Source organism: Vidua chalybeata, chromosome 1, assembly GCF_026979565.1.
Source record: "Vidua chalybeata isolate OUT-0048 chromosome 1, bVidCha1 merged haplotype, whole genome shotgun sequence".
Classification (NCBI taxonomy): domain Eukaryota; kingdom Metazoa; phylum Chordata; class Aves; order Passeriformes; family Viduidae; genus Vidua; species Vidua chalybeata.
In genome coordinates, this window is record NC_071530.1 from 132,518,689 (window position 1) to 132,546,620 (window position 27,932).

The 27,932-nt window shown below is 41.7% G+C and overlaps 1 protein-coding gene across 2 annotated transcripts in view; it reads right to left on the reverse strand.

Moving 5' to 3' along the window:
- Positions 1–426: 426 nt before the first annotated feature.
- Positions 427–27,932, reverse strand: part of NCALD (neurocalcin delta) — a 49,677-nt gene continuing 22,171 nt past the window's right edge. For both annotated transcript variants that reach the window (XM_053962723.1, XM_053962730.1), the window contains exons 2-4: positions 8,888–9,284; positions 2,558–2,663; positions 427–2,342 (exon numbers count right to left, since the gene is read on the reverse strand). In XM_053962723.1, coding sequence (XP_053818698.1) covers positions 2,245–2,342; positions 2,558–2,663; positions 8,888–9,265 — 582 coding nt within the window. In that variant the 5' untranslated portion in view covers positions 9,266–9,284 and the 3' untranslated portion in view covers positions 427–2,244. The remainder of the gene's footprint in view (positions 2,343–2,557; positions 2,664–8,887; positions 9,285–27,932) is intronic.

Below are 27,932 nucleotides of genomic sequence, written 5' to 3' on the forward strand. Positions count from 1 at the left end.
AGCAATAACCAGCAGTCTGGCCAGGCTTCTTCTGCTGAAAAACAACCCTCAAGTACATGACTTTCAAAATCCATGAGGTGATGGACATGAAAAGAGGGCCAAAACCTCTCTAGGTAAAGCAGAAAACGACCTTGAAGAAGGTAAGCACAGACTATCCTTTGAAGGGTTAGATTTGTGCACATGGTGTCTAATTAGGAATTGGGAGAAGGAGACGGAGTATTTTCATCAGCCAGAAGAATTGGTGCAAAACTTGCTAGTGTTGCTCATAACACCTGAAAGTGCTGGGTATTAAAATCTGTTTGTGCCTGTGGTTGGGCCCTCTTTGCTTTTTTTTTTTTCCCACACGCATCTCAGCTCAGTATTTTGATGAATGTAATGGAAATATTATAGTTAATTGGATTTTTGTGATTGTTTGAGACAAAGATGTGTGCTTGAAGACATTTATTGAGTGTTATTAGCCACTCATAAAAATTTTAGTACTACTAATTAACAATGTTATTTTCAATTTATTTTTATTTTCTCTTAAAATGCTTTGCCCCCAACACCTAGCAAAGCAAATGGTATGGAAAAAATAAGTATAGGATTGCTTCTGTCAGTTATTGTACATGCTAGCTAGTGTTCCACAGAAGATTATTTATGCTCAACTACTTATTCGTGACTTCTAATTAGTACTTAGCTAATCATCATCTGCAAAGCAGACTTCTTTTACTTGGTTTATTTTAAATTAAGGCTACTGGGGATTAGCATCTACAAGGTCACTTGACAAAATGCCAACTTTGTCTCTCAGACAAAGGTTACTCTAACGAGCTCATGAATTCCCAACACTGTGCTGCTGCCTGCATGGGTAGCTCTCCAGCAGGATCACAAAGCAGACTTCAGCTAATAAGTGATTAATGCCAATTTAGTCAGCATAATGCCTCCTGTTGCTAAAGCTTTTCCAGCTTTTCTTTTGCAACAGCACTTGTAAAGTCCCTAAAAAATCCCACGTGTGTGTACTAGCTTTGCATACAGCAACTTTGACCAAAGGATAAAATTTTGCAGCAGCAAATTTCATAACTCCTGCACCTAGGCGGAAAGATAAACATTCAACATTTCTCTCAAGAGCTGATCTTTTTTTGTTTTAATTTTTATATATATAAATATATCATAAAGCGTACCATTTCCTCATTTCAGTACAGATTTTTTGAACTTTACTAAAATAAGTGAAATATAAATGCTACAATTTTATGTTTAAAACAAGTTTTGATGACAGCCTTCCCCTAAGAGCAGGCCCAGAAACTCTGGTAGCTACCTGGAGAGAGACAAAAACACCCCCAAAACTTCCTGCTATGCAAGAGCATTGAGAACAGCAGATGTGCCTTAGCTGGAGCTGCTTGCAGGTGTCTGTGAGTTCTTCATGTGAATGCCCACTCTCCCTAGTAGCAACTGCTTTATTACTAACCTGAAAATTTCACATTCAACACGTATCTCCCTTAAATTCATTGTCAAGACCCAGCTTTTCATATCTGTGTCTGCTTTTGCTGATCCCAAACGGCAAGAGGTATTGTCAGTTGTGGATTTGGAGATCAGGATTGCAAATTGCTGAATTTTCAGATAAAGCCATATGACTTCAACCACTGTAAACCTAGTAAAAAAATGTCAACCTTCATTTTGTCCCTTCTTCACAACCTGGAAAGTGTTCACAGCATTGAAACAACGAGGCATAGGAATGGATGATACACCCCACACATGTTTTGCATTTTCATACTTCTTCCCAGTCCTGTCTTTGATCTTAACTGGTGCCTCCTGGACAGGAGAGGAGGTTCCAGGTGAATCCTACCACACGCATCACAAACCCTTTGGTTCAGCCTTACTACACTTTCAGGTCCTGCAGGTGAATACCTAACAACTAAAGCAGCAATCTAAAATCTGTCAGTGTGTCTTGCTGCCAAGGGGTTTGTTGTTGGTTTACTCCTCCTCAACACATTACTTTCCAAAACAGATACAAACAAACAAACAAACAAACAAAAAATTTAAAAACAATGATAACACCACAATATCTGTTTAGAACAGTACTGCCCATGCTCTGGACAAATTGTTAAGAGCAATTCAGCATTCTTATAATTAATCCACAACAAAATAAGCTATAAGATGCCACAAATGAAGGCATAATTGGCCATACAGAGGCAACACTACCATGAATGTTGTTTGGCAAGGAAAAAAAAAAAAAAAAAAGCAGATACATAATTAATCCAAAGTACAGGTTCAGAACTGCCCGGCACTGCTGGGATCACACTGCAGGAGACGGACGATGGACGGATCACTCTTGGCGCCTCGGATGAACTCTTCTAGAGAGAGCTTTCCTAGAAAAGAAACACGTTTACTTAGAACACGTGGTGGGTTGCAGCACACCTGTTAAACCTCTGGACAAGCATGACAGAAGGAAGCTGGGGAAGCCAGGAAAATTCCTGGGAAAGCAACCCTGCAAGGTGAAGACCTTCCTGCCTACACCCTGTTGACCTTGCAGATCCTCCCATGTGTTGGGACACCCCAGCCACCCCACCTGCACGGTGCCTACCGTCACGGTTGGTGTCCATCTGGCGGAAGATCTTCTCAGTCCTCTTCTCTGGGGTTGACTCGTCTTCTGGCATCTTCATTACAGAAGAAACCATCTTATAGATTGCCTGCATGACAGACAGGAGCAAAAAGTTGGTAAGAAGCACATTATCTTGATGCAAAGGTACGGTGATCTTCTCGTGACAGAAACAGGCAGAAAATATCCTCGGAGCACCAGCGAGACCTGCTCTTTGGATGCTGAAGGGCATTGGGTGGCACCAGTACATGCAGCTTCCCTCTTCAGTAAGACACTCATTTATGGAATACTGTGTTTCTTTATTTAGTTATGATCAAACACCATCTGGGTCTGGACTAAGGTTACATTTTTCCTTATTAAAGCAGTCTTTGGACAAATTTATCATTTGTACAAGACGTTGGGCAATGGCAGCTCCCAGACCCTGGAGGACCACCAAGGTCTTGTTGTGTGCTGTAATGAATCTCCATGCTTTTGGCACACAGGCTTCATTCTCATCACACCTGTCTCCTCACCCTGCCTTTGCTTCTCCCCCATCTCCTTTGTCTCCCTCCCTGTAAGCATCCTGTCTGTGGGGAGAGCATTTGCATGCATGGCACAGATAACAAAGACTAGACCATCAAGGAGGTGGCCTTTTCATTGGGGGTTGGTGTGTGTGCACAGCTCAAAATCCCTTCCACAATTTTCTCCACAGAGACCAGATGTTCTGGTCCTGCAGAGCACCACTACCACTCATATCTAGTCCCTGCACAGACAAATGCATTAGCCACCTTTGGTACTAGCTGCCCCTGAAAGAGGGGTAATATTAATTTTGAAATAAGAATGAGGATCTGTCTCTGCACTGGTTATCCAAACATTGCTGGCAAACATAAGCATGTAGCACCAGGGCTTTGTGTTAGGTGTCTCTGCAGTGCCACACCTGGGAGAGCAGCAGCACTCAGAGGGCTGCAGGGTGGTGGCCTTGAGGGTTCCTCCCAGCCATGTGGAGGGGCAGCACATCCGAGTCCAAGGCAGCATTGCCCTGGTCCAACTGGCCCCTTCTGCTGCCCACTGCAACTCACTGGCTGTCACCTGCTGTCACCTGACTGCTTTAGTTATTTCTTCTTCCTTTCATCCTGCTTTGGGAGGGGGGGTCCTTCGTGCAAGCCAAGATTTCTCATTGGGTTACCCCTCTCCCCTCTTTCCCTTCATTAAGTCACTCTGCCTAGCAGCTCAGATCATCTGGCTCCAGGAATGTAACAGCACAGATGTAGGATGCCACTAAGCAGCACAGACATTTTGCACTCAGACTAAGGAGCAGCCTCTTCCTTGGCCGTCTTGCTGGCTTCTCCTCTGCCAACAGCTCACCCTTCACATCTCCCAGGAGAATTAGTGTTCCAGAGTACTGGGCAGAGCCTCAGTAGAGGCAGGGATGCTGTCCACACAACCATAATACTCTGATACCAGGAGCACAGAAGAAAGGATGAACATGCAAGCACGTAAACACACGGATGAGGGAATTGGGGGAAGGAGGCAATAGGGAAGGAAAAAAATGGAGAGGGTGGACAGTAAGAATTTAGACCTTGCTCATCCTCATCAGCATGCAAGGCTTGCAAGGGTCAGAGCAGAGATGAGGCTTATAAATCTGCCAGTGTTTAAGCATTTGAAGCTGTCTGGCTTTTGTCTGGGGTAGGAAGAGAGGTGGAGGGGTCACTCCCTCTCTCTTGGGTGAGAGGATGGCAAAGCAGAGAATCTGCATTGAAAGTGTGGGAGGAATGCCCCAGACTGGGAGTGAGGGCATGTTTACCCTGATCAAAGTAACCATAGTAAGAATATGCAGATTTTTAGGACAAAAAAAGCACTTCAGGATGACTTCATCCTACAGGGTCCTTTTCACAGAGGCGTGTGAAGGGAATAACAGATGAGATATTCTAGGAAAGCCAGATGGGAATAACATAGTGAGCGTTCTTTTCATGCTGAAAATGGTTACTCTGGACAAATTCTTATGTCCTTACTCAGAAGTTCATTGGGAAGTTTTCCCAAAGTAAAAGCCAGCTAAAGCTGATTAAGAATCTCGAGACTTACCCCATATTAATTCAGTGCAGCTACACAAAACTCTTTATTGTATGTTTGAAAGAGCAAGCTCTGAAAGGAATTTGGTTTCATGCAATAATTACATAGAACTGGGCTGTGCTAACCCTGGGCTAGGACCTGGGACATGGAGTGCAACTTCTCAGCCTCCCAGAACCTGGGCTGAACACCATCAGTGGCATTCTGCACTGGAAGTTGATACCTGTCAGCAGTCTCCTGAGTCAGGGCAGCTTTATTAAGTGAACTTCTGTCAGGAGTGCTCCTTAAAGCTCCTTGGCACCCCTGAATGCCACCAGGAAGTTGTGCCTCCAGAGCCCTGTGTACGTCACTGGAGCAAGCACAGGCTCCAGCTTCATCTGCTGGACTCTCTCCTTTGGTTTTCCAGCTCCATGTGGATGAGCAGCAATGGGTGATTTTAGGGCAAATCTCATCCCTTTGCTCATTCACACAGGTTTTGCTCCCAGTTGCTGGCTGCCACTGCTGCACTCAGGCCAGAAGCTTTGGTGAGGGCTGCACCTTCCTGGTATGCTTGGCAAACTGTCAAAAAGCTCATTATGGTGATGGCAGCAGCAAGGACAGCACAAATTTTCAGTTGATCCTTTTTACTCTGTTGAAATAAGCTCTAATGGCTAGAGGCCTCATGAAGTGAATGACTGGCCTGAAAAAAATTGTTTTCCTCTCAGTCTCATGGAGATTTTTGACACTGTCTTTACAGAGTCATATCAGCTTTTGCTTCTTAGCATACCAGCTTCTGTTTCTTCCTAGCTTGCAAATAAGCTATCCCAGCAAGTGAAACGTGTGTGATCTGTTTTTATTAAACTGAAAGTGTTATTCTTGTCTCTGCTCAGTATTCTTAAAATGCCTTTTGAGTCCATACAGTGAAAAAATGTATCCTTAGAGCAAGGTTTCCATCTCTCATTTGAACTCTTATTTTAAGAGACTAGCTAAATATGTCCTGCTTCAGCAAGGGGAACAAATCTTCTAACTGGTTTGCAGCTATTTTTGAGTGGACTGGGCTATTTAGATTATAGGTAAACATATGGGAGACATGAAAAGCCTGAGACATGAATCTGAGAGGAGCTGTGACAAGGTCTGTCAAGAGGGCAGGCTGTGAAGCCTCTTCCCACAGTAGTCTGCAGATGTGCTATGCCTGGTGAGTGCAGCAGTATCCCGTGGACCTTCTTTTTTGAGTTTCTACAATTGTCAGCCCACCACTAAAGTCCTTCAGCTTCCAAACTGTGCAGGTGGCTCCAGGTGATCTCTAAGCAGGGTTTTTTGGAGACTGGCCTAGGGATGCTCATGGACAGGCATGGTGAGTGCACTGGGCTGTGCCTGCGTGGTTAAGGACATGATGGTGCACAGAGCTTAAAGGAATGCAGATGCTTTGCCATCTAGCAAGGAAAACAGGCCTGAGAAAGCTGTTATGGACCATTCACCTTCATCTCCTTGGCAGCTGGCCAGTCACAAGGGCTCCTGTGGGACATCTTAACCAGCAGCTCTGCTGTTCCAGTGCTGCTGTACCACTGTCACCTCAATATCCTTAATGCAGTGCTGGGCAAGCGTGCAATGCCTGCATTGCCTGCAGTGCTGTTAGATTAGGCCAGAGCAATGGAAAGAAAATGCAAGGAAGCATCAGCATAACAGTGAAAATCACTGCAGAGTGAGGGATTTCAAAGCACAAAAAAAAAAAAAAAAAAAAAAAGGCAGACTAAAAAAGAAGAAAAGTGTGCATTGCCCCTATGCTATTTAAAATACAGTAATCCCACAGTAACAGGGACAGTATTTTTCTGTTAAACTAAGACATTTAGACTAAAGGTGTTTCTTTTAGTGTTCATTTTGATGTATTGTCTCAGCAAAAATCCCAATGAAAACATAATTCTACTCTATCAATTTGCAAATGTATGCTAGATAAGGGACTTGCAATAGGTTCCTTTGAGACATAGAGATATGTCAGAGTTCTGATTGTCACTCTCAGAAAAATTGTGATGGCTGAGGGCCCCCAAGAAGACATTTGATACAGAATCTTGTCATTCCATATGAAAAAATAATAATCTTTCATAAATGAAAGTGATAGTTGTTTGCTGGCTTTTTGTATCTAATCACTCTACATCAAAGGAACTTCTCATCAAAGCAAGAAAATATGCTCATCTACTTCAGTTTCAGATATCAGCTGAACATGTTTCCAGAGACTACACAACAAATCCCATCCCACTGGGAGGAGTTCCTGGTGACCAGTGCAATACAAGGAGACCAATGTATTCAAAAAAAACCTGGAAGAAGAGAACAGGGTGAGATCTACAAGGACATTGCCTTATGGGGAGCTCCATCACAGAAAGGGCAGCTTTCATGGTTTAAAAATTGCTGATAATCCACAGTACAGAAATAACTGGTTGTCAGGCTGTTCACTTCCGTAATTGCTTTTTGTGTGGCCCCTCAAAATTGGGTCCCTCAAAATGAGGTGAGATTATAAGCATCATGCAGTTGAGTTTCACATTCAGTCTGAAAGGAGAGAGAGCCAAAGCTCCCAAGAAGTGCAGAGGGACCGCTGGAGTGCCAGGCTTAGGGCTGTGCCCAGCCAAAGTGCTGCTCGGTGTTGGATGCACATGTTGACAGAATGCCGCCCTACACTGACCCCTCAGCTGCAATTTTGTTTGATGATGGCATCATGGCTGTAAAAGACAATGCTATGATTTGGTACTGACATAAATATGAAGAGGAGGCAGAGCATTTCAGCCTCTAGACTTGCTGGCAAGCAAATCTGGAAAAAGCTTCCAGCTTTGCTGGTCCTTGTTTGGCCCACTACAGAAAATTGAACCACTGATATTTTAATTTCATTTGACATGAACAAATTTGTGGCCAAGTTCTGCCTGTTTGTAGCTCTCCTTGCCCGGGGGGTTTGTGCTGCCTGTCAGCATGGTGCCTTCCCGGGCTCCTCGACTGCAGTGAGGAGTCCTGCAGCCTCCGGGGTGTCTCCTCCTCCAGAGAAGCGGGCGGTCACCCAGCTTTGGTTCCTGTGTTTCCTGTGTACTATGTTAGTTCTTTTGGGATTCTTTCTGTTTTTTCATGAGGAGGATTACAGACATAAAAACAATAATTGACAGTCTGTTTACCCTGCCTGGGGGAGAGGAAGATTTGTAAGGACCAGAGGATCTTCTAATGCAAATATTCCATGGGGTTTGTCACGGCGCAGACAGGGAGGTCCTGCTCCTCAACTCAGACACAGGAGCACGAAACAGACCAAGTGAAAGAAACAAATTCTAGATTTGCAGCTTAGTTCTGGATATGGTCTTGCTGAAGCTGTGCAAGTGCTGGTAGTGGCCACTGCTTGGAGAATGTGAGAAGGGCCCTGGTAGAAAGACAGGAGCACCACCCGTTAGTCTGACTCCCTACATGCAGCTGGCCATCACAGCCTGTAATTTGTGTGCATTACTTTCCCTTGTTTTTCAGTGCAAATACAAGTCTGAATAATACAGTACATTGTTAGCACTTCAAAATTTCCAGGGAAAGGAAAGGATCTTGATAACAGGCTTTTTTTTTTTTTTTTTTTTTAACAGTGCTGCATTATACAGATTCAAGCTGTGTAAATACACTGCCAAATAAAAAAATGTTTCAAATCTTTCAGTAGAGTGATGTGCCTCAAGGGCAAAAACGTTGGAGAAAGCCAGCGACATGGGACTCTTACTAACACCACAAGCAAACACAACCAAAGAAGCTATTCAGATAAGGTTTATCTATACTGTCAATTTAATATGAAGACAGCTAGTATGATTCTAATAATGCAGACCTCACTGGAATTAGGTGGACAAAACACCTTCATAATATGTGAGCTGAGCTGGTTCTTCATAATAACATGATTTCAAAGATTTGCTTCTTATTGTGGAGGGAGCCTGCCTTCCTTAAAAGTACACTGCCTGGTTGTTCTAGTATACCTACTTGGTGCAACTGCAATTAATCATAATTAATTGACAGGGTTAGGGAATCACATTTATCAGCAGTTGCTGTGCTCAAGCCCAACAGAGCTCTCAGGGAAGAAATATCCATGCAGCCTGTTGCTCAGGAAGAACTTGCAGTGGATATTAAGCTGTAGTCTGAATTGTGACACAAACTTTGCCAAATGAAATAGCATTTTATATCCAAGCAGTTACTGAATATTGTAAACAAGTGTTGCCAGTTTTTCATTCAGTGTAACATTGCTTCATAATTTGCTCTCAAGGAGGGAGCCCAGGGGTGCCTCTGAGCAGCACCTACCTGCACGATTTCCAGCATCTCTGACTTACTGATGTAGCCATTCCCGTCAAGGTCGTACATGCTGAATGCCCACTTCAGCTTTTGCTCCAGTTTTCCTCTCGACGTTACACTCAAGGCTATGATGAATTCTCTGAAATCTATTGTTCCGTCTCCATTGGCGTCGAAAGTGCGGAATACGTGCTCTGCAAACTTAGAAGCGTCCCCGTAAGGAAAAAAGTTTCCATATATTTTTTTAAACTCCTCCATAGATAAATGTCCACTTGGACAGTCTCTCAAGAAGCCTTTGTACCACTCCTGGATTTCATGTTCTGTAAAGTCTGTACTTTCTAGCAAATCTTGCATGACTTCAGGGCGTAGTTTGCTGTTTTGCTTTCCCATATTGGAGTTAAAGTATTACCTGTAGAGCAAAAACAAACACATATGAATTATTATTAATTATTGATACTGATTAGCTTGGAGGCTGTAGAAGAACAGTATGCTGTATTCTGAATTTTCTGATGATAGTTCAGTCTTGGGTATCAACTGAAACCTTGGACAATGTCCAGAACTACATGTATACTCTGGAAAAATTAATAAATGTAATCTACATGTCGATTACATTGTCATTTGACAGTCTGGAGAACAGTAATTACACTGAATTCATTGCCATCCTTGAAATCATGAGGTACGCAATGGATGTTGCAAAGTACAGCTAACAGTAGCTGTGTGCTGCAGCACACCCTCCGTCCCAGTCACCCAACTGTCCTGAGGACCTGGCCTAATGAGACACAATTTTTGTATCTCTGGTGGAAGCCAGACTGGTACAAAGGCCTATGTTCCCTTGGTCTTGTTCCAAAATGGGATCAAGGAGCGACTGCAGTGTATGCTGAAACCAGCAGCTCCAAAGCCCTTCCACACCTATCTTTATAACCAAAAAGCAACCCAGAAACTGCCTCTTTTGTTTGGCATAGATCAATTCCCATTTTACTTCAAAATTAAGATAAAATCGGAAGAGATTTTATCAACAGTGGATTCCTTCACTCAAACTATTACTGTGTTTTATACTCAGGCAATGAAATTGCAAATTCATTTCACTTAAATTAAACATTAAGAAGTATTATTGGATACAGTCTCTATTAAATCACCTTAATTATATTTCATTTGAGGCAAGTTGGTACATATCACATTGTGCAGCACATTTACTAATGATGGATGCCTTTGGGTTTTAAGTTTTGGAGCCTGAATGTGTTGACTCCAAAAGGCAACATCAGTTTTACTGGAAGCTTAACTATGCTGATTTGTGGGAAGCCCTTCTCTATTGACAGAAACCTGCCTGAGAATTTGTCATGCAAATGACAGTCACAACTAAGATATAATGTATGGATAACTAAAGTGGAATTGCAAAATAATTTGTAATTTGCGAGTGACTTACACTGTTCTCAGAATGGAGTCTCTGGCCCAGAGATGGATTTAATAATTATGACTGGAATGGTTAATGAGCATTCAATAAAATGTCCTTACTTAACCAAGATATTACTTTTAACAGATGAAGAATAATACAGTATCAATACATCACAGAAGCAGCTACTGAGAAATGTACCACCATTTGAAGCTAATCTACTGTCTCTTCTGTTTGGCATTTGGAAGAAGAAACTGAGGTTCCCCTAGGTTGATGCTACTTCCTTTTCTTGTGAGAAGATCCCTTTCTCCTCAAGGACTTTGAACTCCCCAAGGCAGCTAGAAGATTGATTCCTTAATTTCCTATGTTCTTGGACCATAATGACCAAAAAGCTGTATTTCTCAAATGTAGAACTACGGGATCCATCCTAGATCCATCTGTGTCTCCAGGATTCACTGACGGCTGTCTGGTAGCATATAGTTGTTGCCTTTTTCCCAACCTGGAAATGAAACTCAAGATAATTTTAGTAAGGAGGTAATGTAAGAACAGATATTTATTTGAAGGCCTTCAGGAGCAGTTATGGAAAGATGTCCACAAAAGCCTACTCCTCTAGGGGTGAATACGTTTTTATTTTAGGTTTTAGGAAACTAACATAATTGATAAAAAGCACCAATTAGGAGGACAAGTAATGATGCAATTTTCCTTCAGTTCGAGCCCTTTCTTTGGAGTTTTCTCCTCTGTACTCTCAGCCTTGGTTCCCAGGAAGAACCAAGATAGCACTGGGGCCTTGTACCCCGGGGCCTTGGAGTTCTGGAATTTGTTCTTTTTGCCCAGGGAAAGGCTATGGAAAAGTACTGGGAAAACTAGTCACTAATACAATAGGCCACAGAGTTACAAATATATGTGCGAAGAATACAGAGAACATACAAAAGAAAAAAGGCAAAAACCAAACAGCATCACAGTTGGGCACCTATATGTCTGTATAAACCCATTGCCTACACAGCTCATGGAGAGCAGGCTTCCCTGTTCACAGACAAGAGGATGGGAAGGGTGAAGAATGCTGCCCCATGAGGGCCTATCCATCTCCTGACAGTTTCAGGGGCTTGGTTGACTATCTTGACCAAGCAATATCTTTTCCTCTAAGGCATCTCCAAAATACTTGAAAAGTAGAAGATGCCACTTCAAAGGTAATTTTTTTCTACTGCCTTCTGTCTTTTCATCCTGATCAAAGGTGCTGTACAGTTTTTAAGCAATCCAAGCTCTTAATGCCCTGAAAACAGCAAAAAAGTCCTTGTTTCATAGGCCTGGTCCAACAGCTGCCAAGGCAGCTGAACGTTGTGTTGCCTTCCACGGGCGTTGGATGGGGCCCATAAAAAATAATCTGGGAATTAGCTGAGGGAATGGATTACATTAGGGCAGCCAGAGGGCTTTATGTAAGGCAAACAACATGATCAGGGTCTACCAGTGGGATAGAAGAGCAACTGGACAAGGGAAGTGGCCAGGGTCAGTTTATAGTGGCCCCAGTTTAACACAAACCCCGCAGTAAAATCCCCAGTGTAGGCAGCAGCTGCCCACGGCCCCGGACGGCAGCTCCTCCGCAGTGCCAGGGGCAGCACACTTTCCAGAGCAGAGAGTGGGGAGGGAAGATTGCTGACTAAGGTGCAAGCCAGCTGGGGTAGGAATGAGCTAGAATTAGCCATATAATCCCCTCCTGCTTTTTAAAAACTTAAACATTTGAAAATTGAAAACTCAGCTTGCACATTTCTAGTCCAGAGTCTTCTGAAAAATGAAATAGTGAGGTAAGATGCAGGCAGCGTCCTTCAAGAGGTGGCCAATAGGACTGTATTTCACTCTAAAAGTGAATGCCCCTATAGCTGCACAGTGTTGTAGGTGCAGCGTATTTTCACCAAATAATAAAAACCACAGAAGAGTAGAGCGCACTGCCTTGCAGAGCATCACAACCAGAAAATCCTGTGTTCTCCAGGGAGAAAGGGAGAGCTAACCATATGTGACTTGCAGTATGAGGTTGAAATCCACAGGTGTTGTGATGCCAGGTGACGCAGTCAAACCTAGTAGCATTATTTCTGAGTCCACTTGTGATGAATTTTTATCATGTTCTTTGCCCTCCAGATTGTTCCTTTTTAATAGGAACAAATAATAGGAAGTTTTAATAGTGTTCTAGGAACCACAACAATAGGATTTATTGCGCCTATTCTATCTATCAACAACAAAATGCTTTTGCAGTCCAAGTACAGAAAATCATTGAAGGCACTTGAAGATCCTTACAATCACTTCATAGACTGCTCTCTGACTCTTCAAGATAGATTAGATTGTAGGCAGAGTGCAGTAAGCTAGGAGGATGTCAGCTAACAATGACAGCAATAAATACACAGAACAAAATGAAATTGAAACTGATTTTCACACCTTTTCACACTTTATCATTCCTGTAGATCTTTCAAATTTCTAATAAATGATTAGAAGTTCTAAATACAACGAGTAAATAGTGAACAGCAGTCACAATGGCAAACTAAAATATTGACAATACTGAGAAATGGATGATGTAGGAGTACAAAAAGAAAAACAAATTAATTCTGCAATTTCTTCCTCTGATACAATGGTGTTAGACACAATATGTATGAATGACTTGCTACATAGAACAACATATCAAAATATTAAGGTCTTAATTCTTAAGGTGATATTTTTTGGTAAAAGAATGTGATGTGCTTATGGCTTGAAAGGCTGATACCATTTCAGCCAACAACTACAGAATATCAAGAAGTAAAGCGTCACTGCTGTGCAGGTGCTATGGAAGGAATCCCTGCTCACTGATTATGAGAGGAAATGTCATAGGTGATGCTCCTGACAGGAAATACTTCAAGTTCCTCTGTTCAGGTGCACGTGTGGAGTTTTTAAGATGAAGATGACAGAGTTGTTTGACAGACAGCTGGCCTGTGACGATTCAGCATAAGCCAAGAGTGCCACTGCTGTGACCGACGGCTTTCCCTGCAGCGCAGCAGATCAGCTGTGTGCAGATTCAGCCTTCTCCTCACACAGGGAGCTCTGACTGGGCAGAAGGGCAGTGAACACCTCTGCTGCCACGTCTCTTTGCCAGCAGCTTGCTACCTCAATCAGAAACCTCAGAGTAAGGCAAACACTGCCTGCTTAAGCAACAACCTTGCAGGAGCTGGAAAGATGCAGCAACCAGAAGCATGCAGCCAACCCACTGCAACAAGTGCAGTGCAATGCAAACAAACATGCAATGCAAACATCTAAGACTTCTTAATTTTCATTTAGGATTAAATTTGAGGGGAAGTCCCCTGCTGGGAAAAAGTATTATGAGAAGGGGACATTTATGCAGGGAAGCCTTGTTCTAAAAATGGAAGTTTTAGGTGATTGGGTACTTCACAGCTAACAGGGCACAAAGCAACTCAAAGGTCTAAAGAACCAATTTGCAAACAGGTCCTGCCTGATCTGTTTCTGGTGGGAACAGCAAGGTGAATCACACCATAGGCTTGGCTACAGACACCTATTCTGTAAAAATGAAAGCAGAAAACTTTTCAGAAAGGAGCAATGAAAGTTCCATTTTGTGATTTTTGTCTTCAGAAACTTCTGTTTCTTGGTTTCTAACACACAGTTTGACCTGTTTCCAAGAAATAATCCACTTATGGGTGCAATGTTGTCTTTAATATATTTCTAACACATAATTTGAGAATTTTCCCGAGACTAGCAATCATGGGATTTCAATCTCTGCCAAGCAGCTGCACAAGATCCTGATGACTGCTGGAATGATCTAAAGTATGAGCAGGACAACAGCATCACTCTGAGCCAGCTCTGCTACCTGACAATGGTGAGAAAGCAGTGCTCCAGCATGAGTCAATCCCGTGTGGCAATGCCACTCTGAGGTACGAGTGTGATTCTCCACTCACCATCACTGCTGTGGTTTTTCCTCCTGTCAGATCATTACTGAAAACTTGGATGTGTGACAAGTGGACTCATATATACCATCTATCTCTTAAGCTGTCTGTACATCTGGAAATGGCAGGGATGTCACCTTCTTTTATGTCCTACCCACCAGCAGTCGTCTGTCACTGCATACCAGCCTCCACAGCACAGCAGATAGGGCTCTGGCAAGCTAAATTCCTCTGCCATCACTTTCTGGCACCCCTACCAGTTCTTTCTCTGCTGCCACTGTGCAACTCAGCGCTGTCACAAGCTCAGAGGAGGGGTGCTGCTCTGTCCTGGTTGACCAAACCTTGCAGTATGGCATCCCCTTACCCTGCAGTAAGTGGAGGGATATCGAGGGGAGACTGAGGTGCATCTCAAGAGTGTGAGACTTTGTCTGGGAATGTGTCCCCAGGGCTTCCCAGCCAAAATTTTGCCCTGTTATCAAACTTCACTGCATTAGAACTACCCTCTTCATTCCCCTCTGCCAGCTGTTCTCATTGCTTGGTAATGCTTCAGATGCCAAGTACCAGTTCACCACAATGTGTCAGTCTCTGCAAACTCTGTTGTTATTTGTACACATACAGTGTACACATGCTTCCAAATGCAGCTCTGGTTCATCTATGTCCATGTCCTTACAGAAAGGAGGAAGTTATGTGCAGTTACAAAAGTCAAGGCTTGGTGAACACAATCTGATATAAAAGCCAAGTTTCTTTCATAAGGTCAGTTATTCCTGTGGGCTGTAATACTGCTAACTGCAGTACGAGCTACGTAACGAGACAGTTCAGAGCAACAGCTACCTCAAGTGACACAGTCCCTCCCCATCTGTGTAGGCTGCTTCCCTGGCCATGGTCTCATCATGAATGCAAACCCAGCAGTAAACGTGGGCAAAGCACTGCCTTGTGATCTTGGAGCTCTCCAGTGAGACTCGAGTAAGGCAGGGATGCGTTCATTGATCTCTGGTGTGCTCCAGCCCAGGAGACTCTGTGATCAGTCCCTGAGCTCCCAATTCACTGCCTCAGAGCCATCTCCAGCATGGCTCTCCACTGTCCCACTGGAAATTCCAGTGCCAGTGCAGGATCCCACTGGTGGGACACTGCATCGTGACAGCAGCAGCAGCAGCTGTGCTGGGAAGAGTAACTTCTCTGGTTTTAGTCTCCTGCCGATACGTGTAAGGACTACCTGGTCAAGAGATTTTTTTTAATTTCCATCCCACAGAAAACAACCCTTCAGGCTCTTGGAAGCAGCCACTTTGCTTCCTTCTGGCCATTTCTAGTTTGTTTTCACACATTCATTTGAGTAACCAGTGTGGAGATGCTTGCCAAGAAAGGCTTTTGTTTAATTTTTTTAACAGCATCTTGGAACATATTTTTGAAAGAAAACCAAATTTATTAAAAACCACACAAGGACTTAACAAAAAAATAAATACATGCAGAAAAAAAATTTGAGCCTTGCCACCCTCCATTTATCTTTTTCTATTGGCAAAGGGCAAAAACTGAATGAAAGATTAAAAAAAAAATTCTGACATTCTCTTACAATATTCAGAAGGAACAGCAGTAAACAGATTTGCAGTGGAGTAAAACAAGTACCCAAATATATCTGGCTAAATCTATAGCTGACATCAAAGAAGAGGAATGAAGACTAATGAAGAAATTAAGAGGAAAAAACCCAAGGAAGAGGTGTGGATGGGATCATCATTCAGTATTTATGCTTTATTTATCAACAGAAGGAAGAGGGGTCATCCAGTTGCCCACTGGTACTTCCAAATATGTTCATCACAATATTCACTCATCTTTTTGTATTAGGATCTTAGTTCAATTCCAGGATCCTGACATTCTCACTGCTCTAAGTTCCTGTTTTGTTTAGTGTCACCTTCCTGTTTCTCCAGCCCCTTACCGGGAATCCTTCCCCTACCAAAGGTGCCCCTAACTTCTCCTTTAACAGTATTTGTTCTTTCCTGACAGAATTTGTGCTTTCTTCTACCCCAGGAGAAACTCAAAACAAGAAATAAAAGCAAATCCTTTATAGCTCTGTGTTTTGGTTGAGGCGGGCAGTCCAAGCAGGAGCAGCTGCACAGAGTTCACATTTCAAACTTGGAGGTGCTCATGGATAACATCAAAAGCCCAGGCTCTTCTCCCTTCAGATTTGCTCTGGCAGAGAATGCTACAGCTGCTGGACTTTGTCTCCTATTTCTCTTTATCATAATTCCTTAGTGCATTTTAGCAATGAGAGCTGGTGTGAGGGTTTAGGAGGGGGATGCAGCAGAAAGGCAGTGTCCCATCAATAAATGCTGGGATCTTCAGCACCAGTGGGTTAACTAGACAACGGCCCAGTGCTTGTCATGTTACTCTCAGCAATGCCCACCGTCTTGGCTGGAGCTGTTTAGAGACCAATACGCAGTGTTTCAGTCTCAAGCAGTGAAAGGGCTGATGTGCACACCCCTCACCTTTGCATCACCTTCAGCATGGCTGGGGCTGCCAGAAAAGGTCTCTGCTTCCAAAGCATTTCCTGAAAGGTGGAGCGTGTGGTACAAAAAGGATGACTAGGCACATGAGCATTTCTAATATTGGGAGCTGGGGAAAAGAGCATGTTATGTGCATTTGTACAGCGTGTCACACTGTGCAGTGATTCCTCTCTCATTCATGGCTGCTTACTCTTTCCATCTTAAAGCCCTGCATTTAGGACACAGAGCTTGTTTCTGAAGCTGCTCCTGACTAAAATTTGGTGTACCTCTATCCACCAAAGAGGAGTGTCTGTAATGGGCTAACTCTACCCATTAGATTTTGATTGCATGGGGCAATCAGGTCTGTCATTATCCTTTTGGCAGTCAGGTACTTGCTGCTGCTGCATCAACAGCCTGGCTGTCACAGAGGGGAGATGAAGCTCTCTCACTTTATACAAAGTCTCTGCTGCTTAGACTGAGCACACCCAGGCATCTTTAGGAAGGTTGTCTGCTCACTTAACATCAGGCAGGGCAGACACACGGAAAAGGGGCTGCTGGAGATACATATAAAGCAATCCATGTTCCCAGATCCTACAGTGACCCTCCAAAGTGTGAGAGGGTGTAAATGTGGGCTCCTCTGTGCACACAGTGGGGTATCTAGCACCTCAGCCTTTTTCAGTGTCCTGGGCTTTGTCTGGAGTCCCTTGGAAGTGCTGCCACCACTGCATGAGCAGGACAGAAACTGATGCAGTAAGTGTTGAATAGTCATTCCCCAGGGTCAGCAAAGCCTTCACCCATCTAGAATGGCTTGAAAGTAATCTTTCTTCCTTAATGAGAAATGAGGAAAAAAAAAAAAAAGAGAAACCAGACAAAAGAGGGAGAGCTCATACAGATTTGTTTACCTCTCCTCTTACACTCAGAAAAGATCTTGCTATTTAATTTAATTTCTTCCTAATTCTTTTGAACTCACAACAATAAAAACCATGCCAGTATTCACATACTTTTTTTGGTTCACAATCATTCATTTGTGAAGTTGAGAAACAACACTTTACCATATGGTGTATAAGAAAAAAACATAACATTTTGTTCATTAACCCTGGGTAGAACGATCTAAGGTCTTTAAAATAACTAACTCTTTGTCTTGGCAGTCTTCAGATGACTCTTTTGGGAATTAGATATATATTTATATATTCGATTTCTTAAAACTCTACAGAAATAGTATTTTTGTAAAAGTATGTTTGCCTTTGCCTAATTTTGTATGGCAAAGGGCAAGAGAGACTTTGCTAACAGTACATTAGAACACCCACCCTCAGGAGGCTGCCTTTCCAGATTTTACTGCATTCAGCTGTTTCACTAAGCACAGGACATCTGCAGTATTTATAAACATGGGTGTTAAGCTGACAGCAGGGGAGTTGGCAGAATCTCTCACCTGTTCCATCTGGAGGTGACTTTATCTATCAACATTCTTTCAGAACACCATATATCAAGATCCAAATGATGGAAATTTTCTGCACTTACTGTGTCTCCTATTAAGCAACTTGTGAGCCTAAAGTCTCTTTGGTTAACAATACCTTTCTGGGCCACATTTCCTAAAATGCTCAAGGTCACATTTTTCCAAGTTCCCAGTACCCACAATTAAACTTGTGTTTCTCAAACAAAACACACCTTCCCTTTGGGCATCTGTGCACTAGGTAGTTTCTCAAAAAGCATCTGTATCCAGTAAACTGAGACCTGCCAGAAAGTAGCACCACTGATTTTACTACCTACTAAGGGCCTGAGTGCTTTAGAAAAGCCACCCTTCCTACACACCTGCGTCACTGCTGTTTGTCTTTATCCTGGTACTCACATGTCCAGCCACGTCAAACCCAGTTTATTCTCCTTTTTTCCACAGGGCTTCTCTCCTTTGTGCAGGGCACTCACCAGTAGTAACATAATCTTCCCCAGTGCACCTGAGCACACCAGTCATCAAACTCATCCAGCAGCTACTTCATTAGGTTTCTAATCTGTCCTACATCTTGTTTGGTCCTTTTATGTAATCTTATATGCAATACCTTGGTGGAGGGTAGTGGAAACTAAAGCAGAAAGCTACTGTTGCACAAAGTAAGACGAGAAGCTGATGTGAATTCATGATATTGATTTTTTTTATCTTTGTAAATAAATAGCACGTGACTCCAAAAGACTGACATTTGTGGTTAGACTATCCTTAAAAAAGTTGCTAACAGATGGTCTCCTATCCCACAGCAGAGACGCGGTGTTGACAGAAAAAAAATGAAATCGTGATACTGGAAAAAATGGAGCCATTAGCTGGCAAAGTAGATATTTTTTAAGATGTTCTTATGATAGGGAAAGGAATGACTGTGAAGGTTCCTACCTGGACAGTAACTGAGTTTTTGTTCCATACTGAAGAGAGTTATTGGAACTTTCTCCAGGAAAGTAGGCAACTGGGGACTGGGAGTGGGAGGTTCTGGCAGTCAGGACCAGAATTTTGCTAAGGAGATGGAAAAAAGATGCACTAAGATAATGTCACAGTTTACAAGTTCATAAATATGAAGATCCATATCAGGGATGATTTGTCCAGCATTTAACACTCTCAAGTGTGCCTGAACAAAAGAGAGCTAATGTAAGAGAGAGATCTAGATGACTACAGGAATTTTGTGGGAGTTGTAGGAATTTTTAAGGCAGTCTTCAAAGGTGTTTCCAAACTGCATATATTGTGTTAATTTTCTCTTTGTGCATGTCTTATTTCTCAGAATTTTTACATCCTTGAACTTGCAAGATGATCCTGTACATTACTGGCCCTGGACAAACAGCACTGGGTGAACATATTTTCAGTAGAGCCCATTTCCATTAGGATAATGCAGCTTAGCTGAAATCAAAATGTTTTGTCACATTCAAGAAAATGAATTCCGTAAAAAGGTCAGAATTTATAATTTCAATTTAATCTTTTCCTTTTAAAATGGTAAAATGTTTCAATGTTACTATATGTGTTTATTAATTTTGTTTTGGCATTTATATTTGATTAATTTTAGAATTACACTGGTTTGATATTATTGAGAAAACAATTCAATACCAATGAAGTGAAATAACTTGGTGTTTCCAGAGCAGTTTTAATATCCATCCCACTGGGAAATTTTTATGTTTTGTTCCAATATGCAGTGAAAATAAATACAAATGTCAAAATTTCCTTTGGAATGGGAATTTCAGATTCTAACCAGCTCTAATCAACAACAAAGCCATCTGCTTTGTATTAATGACTTAGGGCAGTATTTAATCTTGCAAGAGAGGGTGATATTCTCTTGCTCAGCATTGCTCATGGAACTCAATGACATATGGCAAGTTTCTAGCTTCTATTTGTCTAGGGAAGTTTGAGGCTAGCCACTTCTATTTTATTCCTCATGTTCTGTTGCCAAGTTCACAGAATTCATCTTGCAAATCCAAGATTTTCCTGTGAATATATGAGAAAACATCCTCCCAGTGACATATGGCACAGCCTACAGCTCCTACATTTGAAAGAAACTCGTAATTCTCAAATTGCAGTGCAGTAAGCTACTTCCATTTAACAAAGGTTTTAAACTGATAATTTAAATAGAATATTTGCTCTGTGACAAATGCCCATTTTAAAACATTAACAGTTAAATAAATATATTTTATTTCAAAAGTTAATTTCATCATTTCATCCAGATGAGTCATAATATGAATTCTATTTGAGAAGATATGCTGACATGAAGGATTTTAGCACAAATGAAAGAAAGTAGTATTTTAATTTTGTTTTAAGACAATATTTTTTTTCCTAAGACCTCTTCTCTGCCTCCACATACAACCTTAGTGCTGCAGATAAGGTATAAGGAAAACCATATCATTGTCCCCGAGCTGGTCCAGCAATACAGTCAGCTTATGAAGCTCAGCCATGGATCCCAGTTCAGGTGCTTTGCTGCGCCCCCTGAAAAGTTTCCATGGACAAGGATGTGGTTACCATTGGTGATGACAGTATTTCTTCTTTTTCCTGACAATCTGATGATTACTCAAGCCACCTCATAGCACCTCCTCCTCCACACTCTACATGGACAGCTGACCTGGGAGGGATGGATCTGAGGGTGCACAACAGGCATTTAATGTGGAGATTCTGCTCCCTCTCAGCACCATTTGTACACAAACCTAAAAAAAAAAACTTAGCTTAGGAAACTTAGCTTGGATATAATCTATAAAGTTACTGGAAGAAGATTTTCATTTGTATTCACTTTGAAAATCAGAATGACATCTAGTCCTGACAGCCCACTGTGAAAAACACAGAGCTGTGTCTTACCCAACTGCTATTTCATGCATAACACAGTGTGCTGCCTGATTTTAGAAATTACTCAACAGGAATGAATTTGGGAGTTTGAACAACATGGTAAAGGTCGGTAAGCAAATTCCCTTAAGAGGCATAGAAAAACATTTGACAAATTAAGTGCAAAAATAATTTGCCATGCTTCTCTGTCTGTCTCTCACACACGTGTAAACAAATGCTTGTATAATCTTGACGTTGTTACTATTGCTTGTTATCAATAAACAAAACCATAGCAGTTCTCAATATTAAGTTAGGTAGTAGACACTCATATACAGCACTGGTTTACAAAGGAACTTTTGAAATGCCATGTATCATATAGTCATTAAACAGGGTGAAGTAAAAAATTGTTTGCATGAATTCAACAGATTTTTTTACAAGTTTATAGCATTGCACAAATTACAACAATAAATAATGTATAAAACCCAGGTCAAAGTCTAGATGGAGAAATATGAATTATGAGATCGAAAACTTTTCTGCTATCACTGAAAATGTTCATAAGATGAACTTCACAAAAGAAAGGGTTAACAACATTTCTTCCTTCACTACTAACATCCTTTGAGGAAGTAAACAAAGTCCATCAGATAACTGTCTTCAAACAAACGAACAGTTTTTTCTCATGTGAAAAACAAACAATTTGTATCACTCTTGTAGAAAAGAAGAAGTGCCAGTACCAGAAAGCTTCTTTCCAAAGTTTAACTTTAGGAAAGCCAGATTCTATCCAACATGAAACAAAATGTCACTATTCACCACTTCCTAGTGACCGTAAATAAACAGAAAAGCTGATCCTGTTACATTTTAGGCCAGTGTACTTTTGCCTCTTTGCTGTTCTCAAGATGTCTCTGAGATTTCTTGTATGTGAGTTTTAGTGCCTCTCCCCATTTTTCATTTTCTAGGACTTTTATTTATTGTGTTAGTATATAAAACTTTGTCCTTTCTTTCTTATATTTTTATTTTCCCCCTGCCTCTTACTGTCCACTACTATTCCTTAGCTCTCTAAAACAAACATAATATTTCTTACTTTTCCTTCTATCTTTGAAAAAGTCTGTCACGTAATTTCTCTTAAGTTTTTCTGCATTTCCTATGCATGTTCATTCCTACTTCTAGCATTTGCAAATAATGGCATTTTTGATGCCATGTACCATCAAAACAATATCCTAACAATGAAATATATAATCTCTGAAGCAACAGGGTTTGGAAACCTTGGAAGAGGACCATCTATGGCTTAATCTCTGTGTCTCTCTCTGGTTAAATCATCCAAAAGAAATATGTAGCAAAGATGTAGTTGGTATCTAATTAATAGAAAACTAATACCATTTCATCTACAATGATTTGCCTTGCTACTTTTGCCATAATGGTAGAGTACTAGTACTGCTGTTTTTAAGAGCAGTTTCTGAACTCTGAACAGGATCATTACCAATGTCAACTACAAATTCAGATTTTGATGATCTGATTCCTTTTCCTGGTAAACGTTACTTTTCAGACATGGAGAGGAGTGAAAATGTATGTAAGCATAAGAGATGCTGACTCTGATGAGAATATTTTGCCTGTGGCTAATGAAAGATTTACCAGTTATCTGATGGCCAATATTTCAGATTCTTTCAGTGACATATGCTCTTATATAATGTCATAATCTCACCAACACAATTCTGTCTCTGACATTTGTTCCAGTTTCTTTTCTTGTTCTGTATGCCCCGTATGACCCATTCTTACTACAGTAATAACTCTCAGTATCATGCCTTATAACAGTAAAGGTCTCATATTTTAAATTTCTCTCTCCTCCTGCTTGCTACCTATAGCTTTTAAGATGCCCTTATATTATCCTCAACTGACAATTCTCCCTTCCACATCACCTTCACCAATAATGTCTGTCCCAACCCACTCCTCAGACATTCCATGCTTCTCTCACTTCATGCATCAAGTATTTCCTAATTCTCTCCTCTGCTACCCATGTTATGAAAACCAGTGAAGCTCCACAGCCTAGAAACAGGATGAACACTGAAGAATCAGCCCACTGTTTGTAAAGTGTCATATAAAATCACCATACAAATCACTTATTAAATAGAAAAGCACATCCTGTTCCACCAAATAACTCTCAGATCTTGATCTTCTCATGAATTCACTGGGAAGTTACTTAAGTCAGTGAGCAACACAGGGATCCTGTGAATTACCAAAGGAATCCTCAAAAAAAAAAAAAAAAAAGATTTAAAAATTGATAACTATGCAAATATATGCAGAAAACCTCTGATTTTCTACTTGTTTGTTTTTTTTTTCTTTATTAAAATAAGGATGTACCCTATGAGGCTCACTGCTTATAAATGAATTTGCTAGGAAAGGGAGCCACATTAAGCAACAGTAGCTATTTCATTGATAGGTGCTTTAAAATCTATGTCTTGGTTACATTAAAACCAGGATGTTTTCAAATTAGTCTCCACAGGATGATAAAACTGACTTATCAACAGTTTACCACCCAGCACTTGGTAATAGTCATTTGATCTCAATCTGAATGAAAGATGGAGATATCATCATATCATGAACACAGTTCAAACCCACACATTGTTCATTCATGTGTGATCAGATGGGAACTGGTTTCAGTGATCTCATACTGATTTGTGAAACCTCCTATTAGCATATATTGCCATTACTTCTTTTAAAAGGTTGGCAGCAAAGTTGGCTTTGGAGTTGGTTTTCAGGCACTCAAAAAAAAAAAATCCCACACAACAACTTTGGGAGAAAGTCAAAATTTTCTTGGAAGTTTCCTTGATGAAGTAGTATGAGTGGGACAGAGAAATATCCTTGGTTTTGGCAGCAAACCTTTCTTCTGGCAACTTAATTAAAAAGCCATTCCACTTTATGAGTTATCAGCAAAGAGCTGGTATTTTTGAGTGTGACTGATGGTCCTCCCTCTTCTGACAAAATTAGAAACATCAATAATTCTTAGATTAATTGCTTAGAAAATTTCCAAGAGGCAAACATTTCCTTATTTTTAGACCCTTGTTTTCTTCTGTAGTCAAAGCAATGGAGGCCAAAGTTCGACTACATGTACTTCACTTAAATGATGGGATCTCTCTACTCTGAGTTTTATATGTGCACAGAATCAAGTGTGCACCACTGCTGTGTGGGCAAGGGTGTCTCATGCTGAGCCCTCAATTCCCAGTTCCTGAATAAGTCCTGATTTATCTCAGAGATACCTAGCAGCAGCCTTCATACCACATATCCATAGATCCTTCCAAAGGAGTTGAGGACATGGACATGCTAGGACCCCTAGCAGGGACTACTGGCATGAGAGATGCTGACTCTGATGAGAATATTTTGCCTGTGGCTAATGAAAGATTTACCAGTTACCTGATGGCCAATATTTCAGATTCTTTCAGTGACATATGCTCTTATACAATGTCATAATCTAACCAACAGAGTTCTGTCTCTGATATTTGTTCCAGTTTCTTTTCTTGCTCTGTATACCCTGTATGACCCATTCTTACTACAGTAATAACCTCTTGCACTCTCAGTGTCATGCCTTATAAAAGTAAAGGTCTCATATTTTAAATGTCTCTCTCCTCCTGCTTGTCAGGAGGACAAGACTTGCCCCATGATGCTGGCTAGCCACAACAAAGTATTGTGTGTGGCCAGCAAGTGGTAACAAACCTGAATGGGCCAAGGGTTGAGGATACGTGCTGGCAGTGACATGGTCTGATGGAGTCCTGGCACAACAGCTGTTGCTACCTCAAGCACAAAATGGAAAGCTGTAGTGAAATAATGCACATCTCACCACTTAGATTTTTCCTGTTCCTTATGCAGGGAAAAAAAAAGGTATTTCTAAACAAGTTCTGTGCATCCTTCTCCACTCACTGCTTAGTTACGCACATGGGAATCCAATAATGGGGCTGTCTTCTGACCAAAGATCTGTATTAGTGCTCCCAAGAGGCTGCACGTGCTGCTCCTTGGCAGAGTACCAGGAGACAATCCTCACCAGCACAGAGCTTGGGTGTCCTCACCAACTTCTGCATGGGAAAAGGCTAAATACTGCACAAATGGATGAGATGGGTTAAATACTGCTGCTAAGAAGCTGTGTTTGTGAAGGAGGGTCATAACAAATCTTTTATTTGACCCCCTAATGAGGTAAAAATAAATGGACTCTCTCAAGTGCCTTAGCAGGTCAAACAAAGCAGTATGCCCTGAGATAAACATAGGAGAGAAACAGGTGGCCTGCAAATTTATCATTGTTAATGCACTATAAGCATGGCAGAAAAGGGTAATTAGCACATTTAGAGCAGAGAGGGATATTGGTGGAGAAGGAGGTTGTCATTGAAGGAGGCAGATGGTGCATTAGAAGATCTGTATCATATCTGGTGACAAATACATCTGGAATCCACTGGTTTTGAAGACTGTGGGGGCTTTGGCAAGGCCTGATCTCACCTGACGGTTCTTGGGACAATTGAATTCAGCTGATGAACTGGGAAAGGAGGGGGGCTACTTGAAACCAAGTGGGAGACCTCAGGAAAAAACTCATTTCCAGGTGTGACCTCATTCCAGCTCAGGCAGAAATTCTATAATGATCTCTTCATGTAGATGCTAGCCTGCAACACTCAGTAGTGTATGCCAAAGGTACATTCTGCTGTTTCACAGCATATAAACTCATGTAATAAAAATATATCATCTCCCTTACAAGTCTCTTGTACTGTTAAACCACCCTGATGACAGCACCTGTTTCACACTGTATGAGCACAAGTGTCCATGCACCATTTGATCATTTCTCTAGTTCTTCACTGATGACAATGAAGAAAAGGCAGAAGGCAACCCTGAATGGGAACACTCACCTTGCAGACGAGCAGATTTTGCCATCATCTTAACAACTAAGAGATGTAAGTCAGAGAATCACGGAATAAGCTGAGTTGGAAGAGACCCACAACAAACATCAAATCCAACTCCAGGCCCTGCTCAGCACCATCCCCAGGAGTCACACCATGTGCCCAAGAACATTGTCCAAATGCTTCTTGAACGCAGTCAGCCTTGGTGCTGTGATCACTTCCCTGGGGAGCTGTTCCAGTGCCCAACCACAGCCTCTGGATGAAAGCCTTTTTCTAATAATCCAACCTAAACCTTTCCTGATACAACTTCAGGGCATTCCCTCACGTCCTGTCACAGGGACCACAGAACAGGGTCTGCCTTTCCTCTTCCCTTCATGAGGAAGTTGAGGTCTCTTCTCAGTGTCCTCTTCTCCAGGTTAAACACAACAAGTGATCTCATCTGCTCTTCATACAGCTTCCCCTCAAGGCCCTTCACTGTCTTTTTTGTCATTGTTTGGGTGCCCTCTAATGCCTTTATAGCTTTCTTATTTTGTGGTGCCCAAAACTGCCCCCAGAACTCGAGGTGGGGCTGCCCCAGGGCAGAGCAGAGCAGGACAATCCTCCCCTCTTGCCCAGCTGGCCATGCTGTGCCTGATGCCCCCCAGGACACTCTTGGCCCTCCTGGCTTCCAGGGCTCCGCTGACTCATGGTCAACTTTAGGTTGTTCATCTATGAACACATGCAGGGGATTCATTTCCTTCTGCCCCAAGGCAGAAGGCAGAACTCACCTGCCTAGTCCAAACATCTTCCAAAAACGTGGGGACATACCTCTGCATGCCCTCTGCACCAGGCAGCAATGGGGCCTTACACTGAACACAGAATGTGCTGTCCAGCTCCCCTTGCACAGTCACAAGCATGGAAAGTATTTTACACATTTCACCTAGAAGCTAGTTTTACTCTTTATTTAAAAAATACCAGATCTTTTAAGCACAGCTTTGAAGTCGGCCCAAAGTAAACAAGGGTGCTCAGGGAAGATCAGACAGCTCAGGTTTATCATTAAAATATTCTTTCTACAGAATATGTGTGAGATGCTAAAAGAAAGGAAAGAAGCCTCTGTATGTGAACTTTGAAAGTAGTCACAAACAAAAAAGAATTATTCTGTTGATTTTTTTTTTCCTGCAGGAGTCTATCTCAGCAGATTATCACTCCTGTATCTATTCAATGGCCATGTGAGAGATTAACTTTTTTATCGGGGAGCTCTGAAGCTTTTATATATTCTGATCCCTTTCATTTACAAAGCTAGCTGATAACAGAAACATATTTAACTAAAATTTGACCAAAAATGTCTAGAATAGCACATTCACAGAAGAAACTGCAGGTCCTTGATGAGATGATCTAGAAATACTGAGACACCACTGAAAGGTGCATTGTAATGACTACAGAACACAGATGCATCTTCATTCTGAGAAAGACACATAGACAGGACTGTTCAAAATGGAAAACTCCCCAGACACTTTGAAATAGTAATAGGACTCGAGCAAATGTGCAAAGTTACACTTTCAAGGACAGTAACGCATGTAAGCCCCTCGTACACTCAAATTATTTGTGGGGAGAGTTGTGGTGTGATGCTGGACAGATTCCACTGATTTGCAGGACCCTCTCTACTTGAGGATGCACTGAATAAAAGACTCTGGGGTGTGCAGTTTTTGAATTGTAAGTAAATTCCCCCTCTTTGAAGCCATCTTCCTTATTCACAGAGACCCCACTCTTGGATTTCTGCAACTACTTTCCAAGGAGTGCCACAAAAATGAAGCATATTGGAAAGCACATTGGAAACTGACTGCACTAATATATACGCTCCTATTTTATGAGAGATGCACGCTAGAAGAGTTGAGAGAGAAAGCACAGATCACCCAAATTTCAACTTTTCCAACTACTTGAATTTGAAAATTCACCTTCATCTTTTCATGTAATATACGGATATGTACATATATGAACTATATATACGATATATGTGAATATATACAGCATTAACTAGAGGGACACACTTTCAAGAGGAGAAAACACACCCCCTGGTTAGGTTACCATGTGGGTTAGTACAACCCAAAGTGGGGAGCAGCGTGCAGAGGTGGATGCCCCACTGAACTGTGAGTGCCCTGAAGAGAGAACCA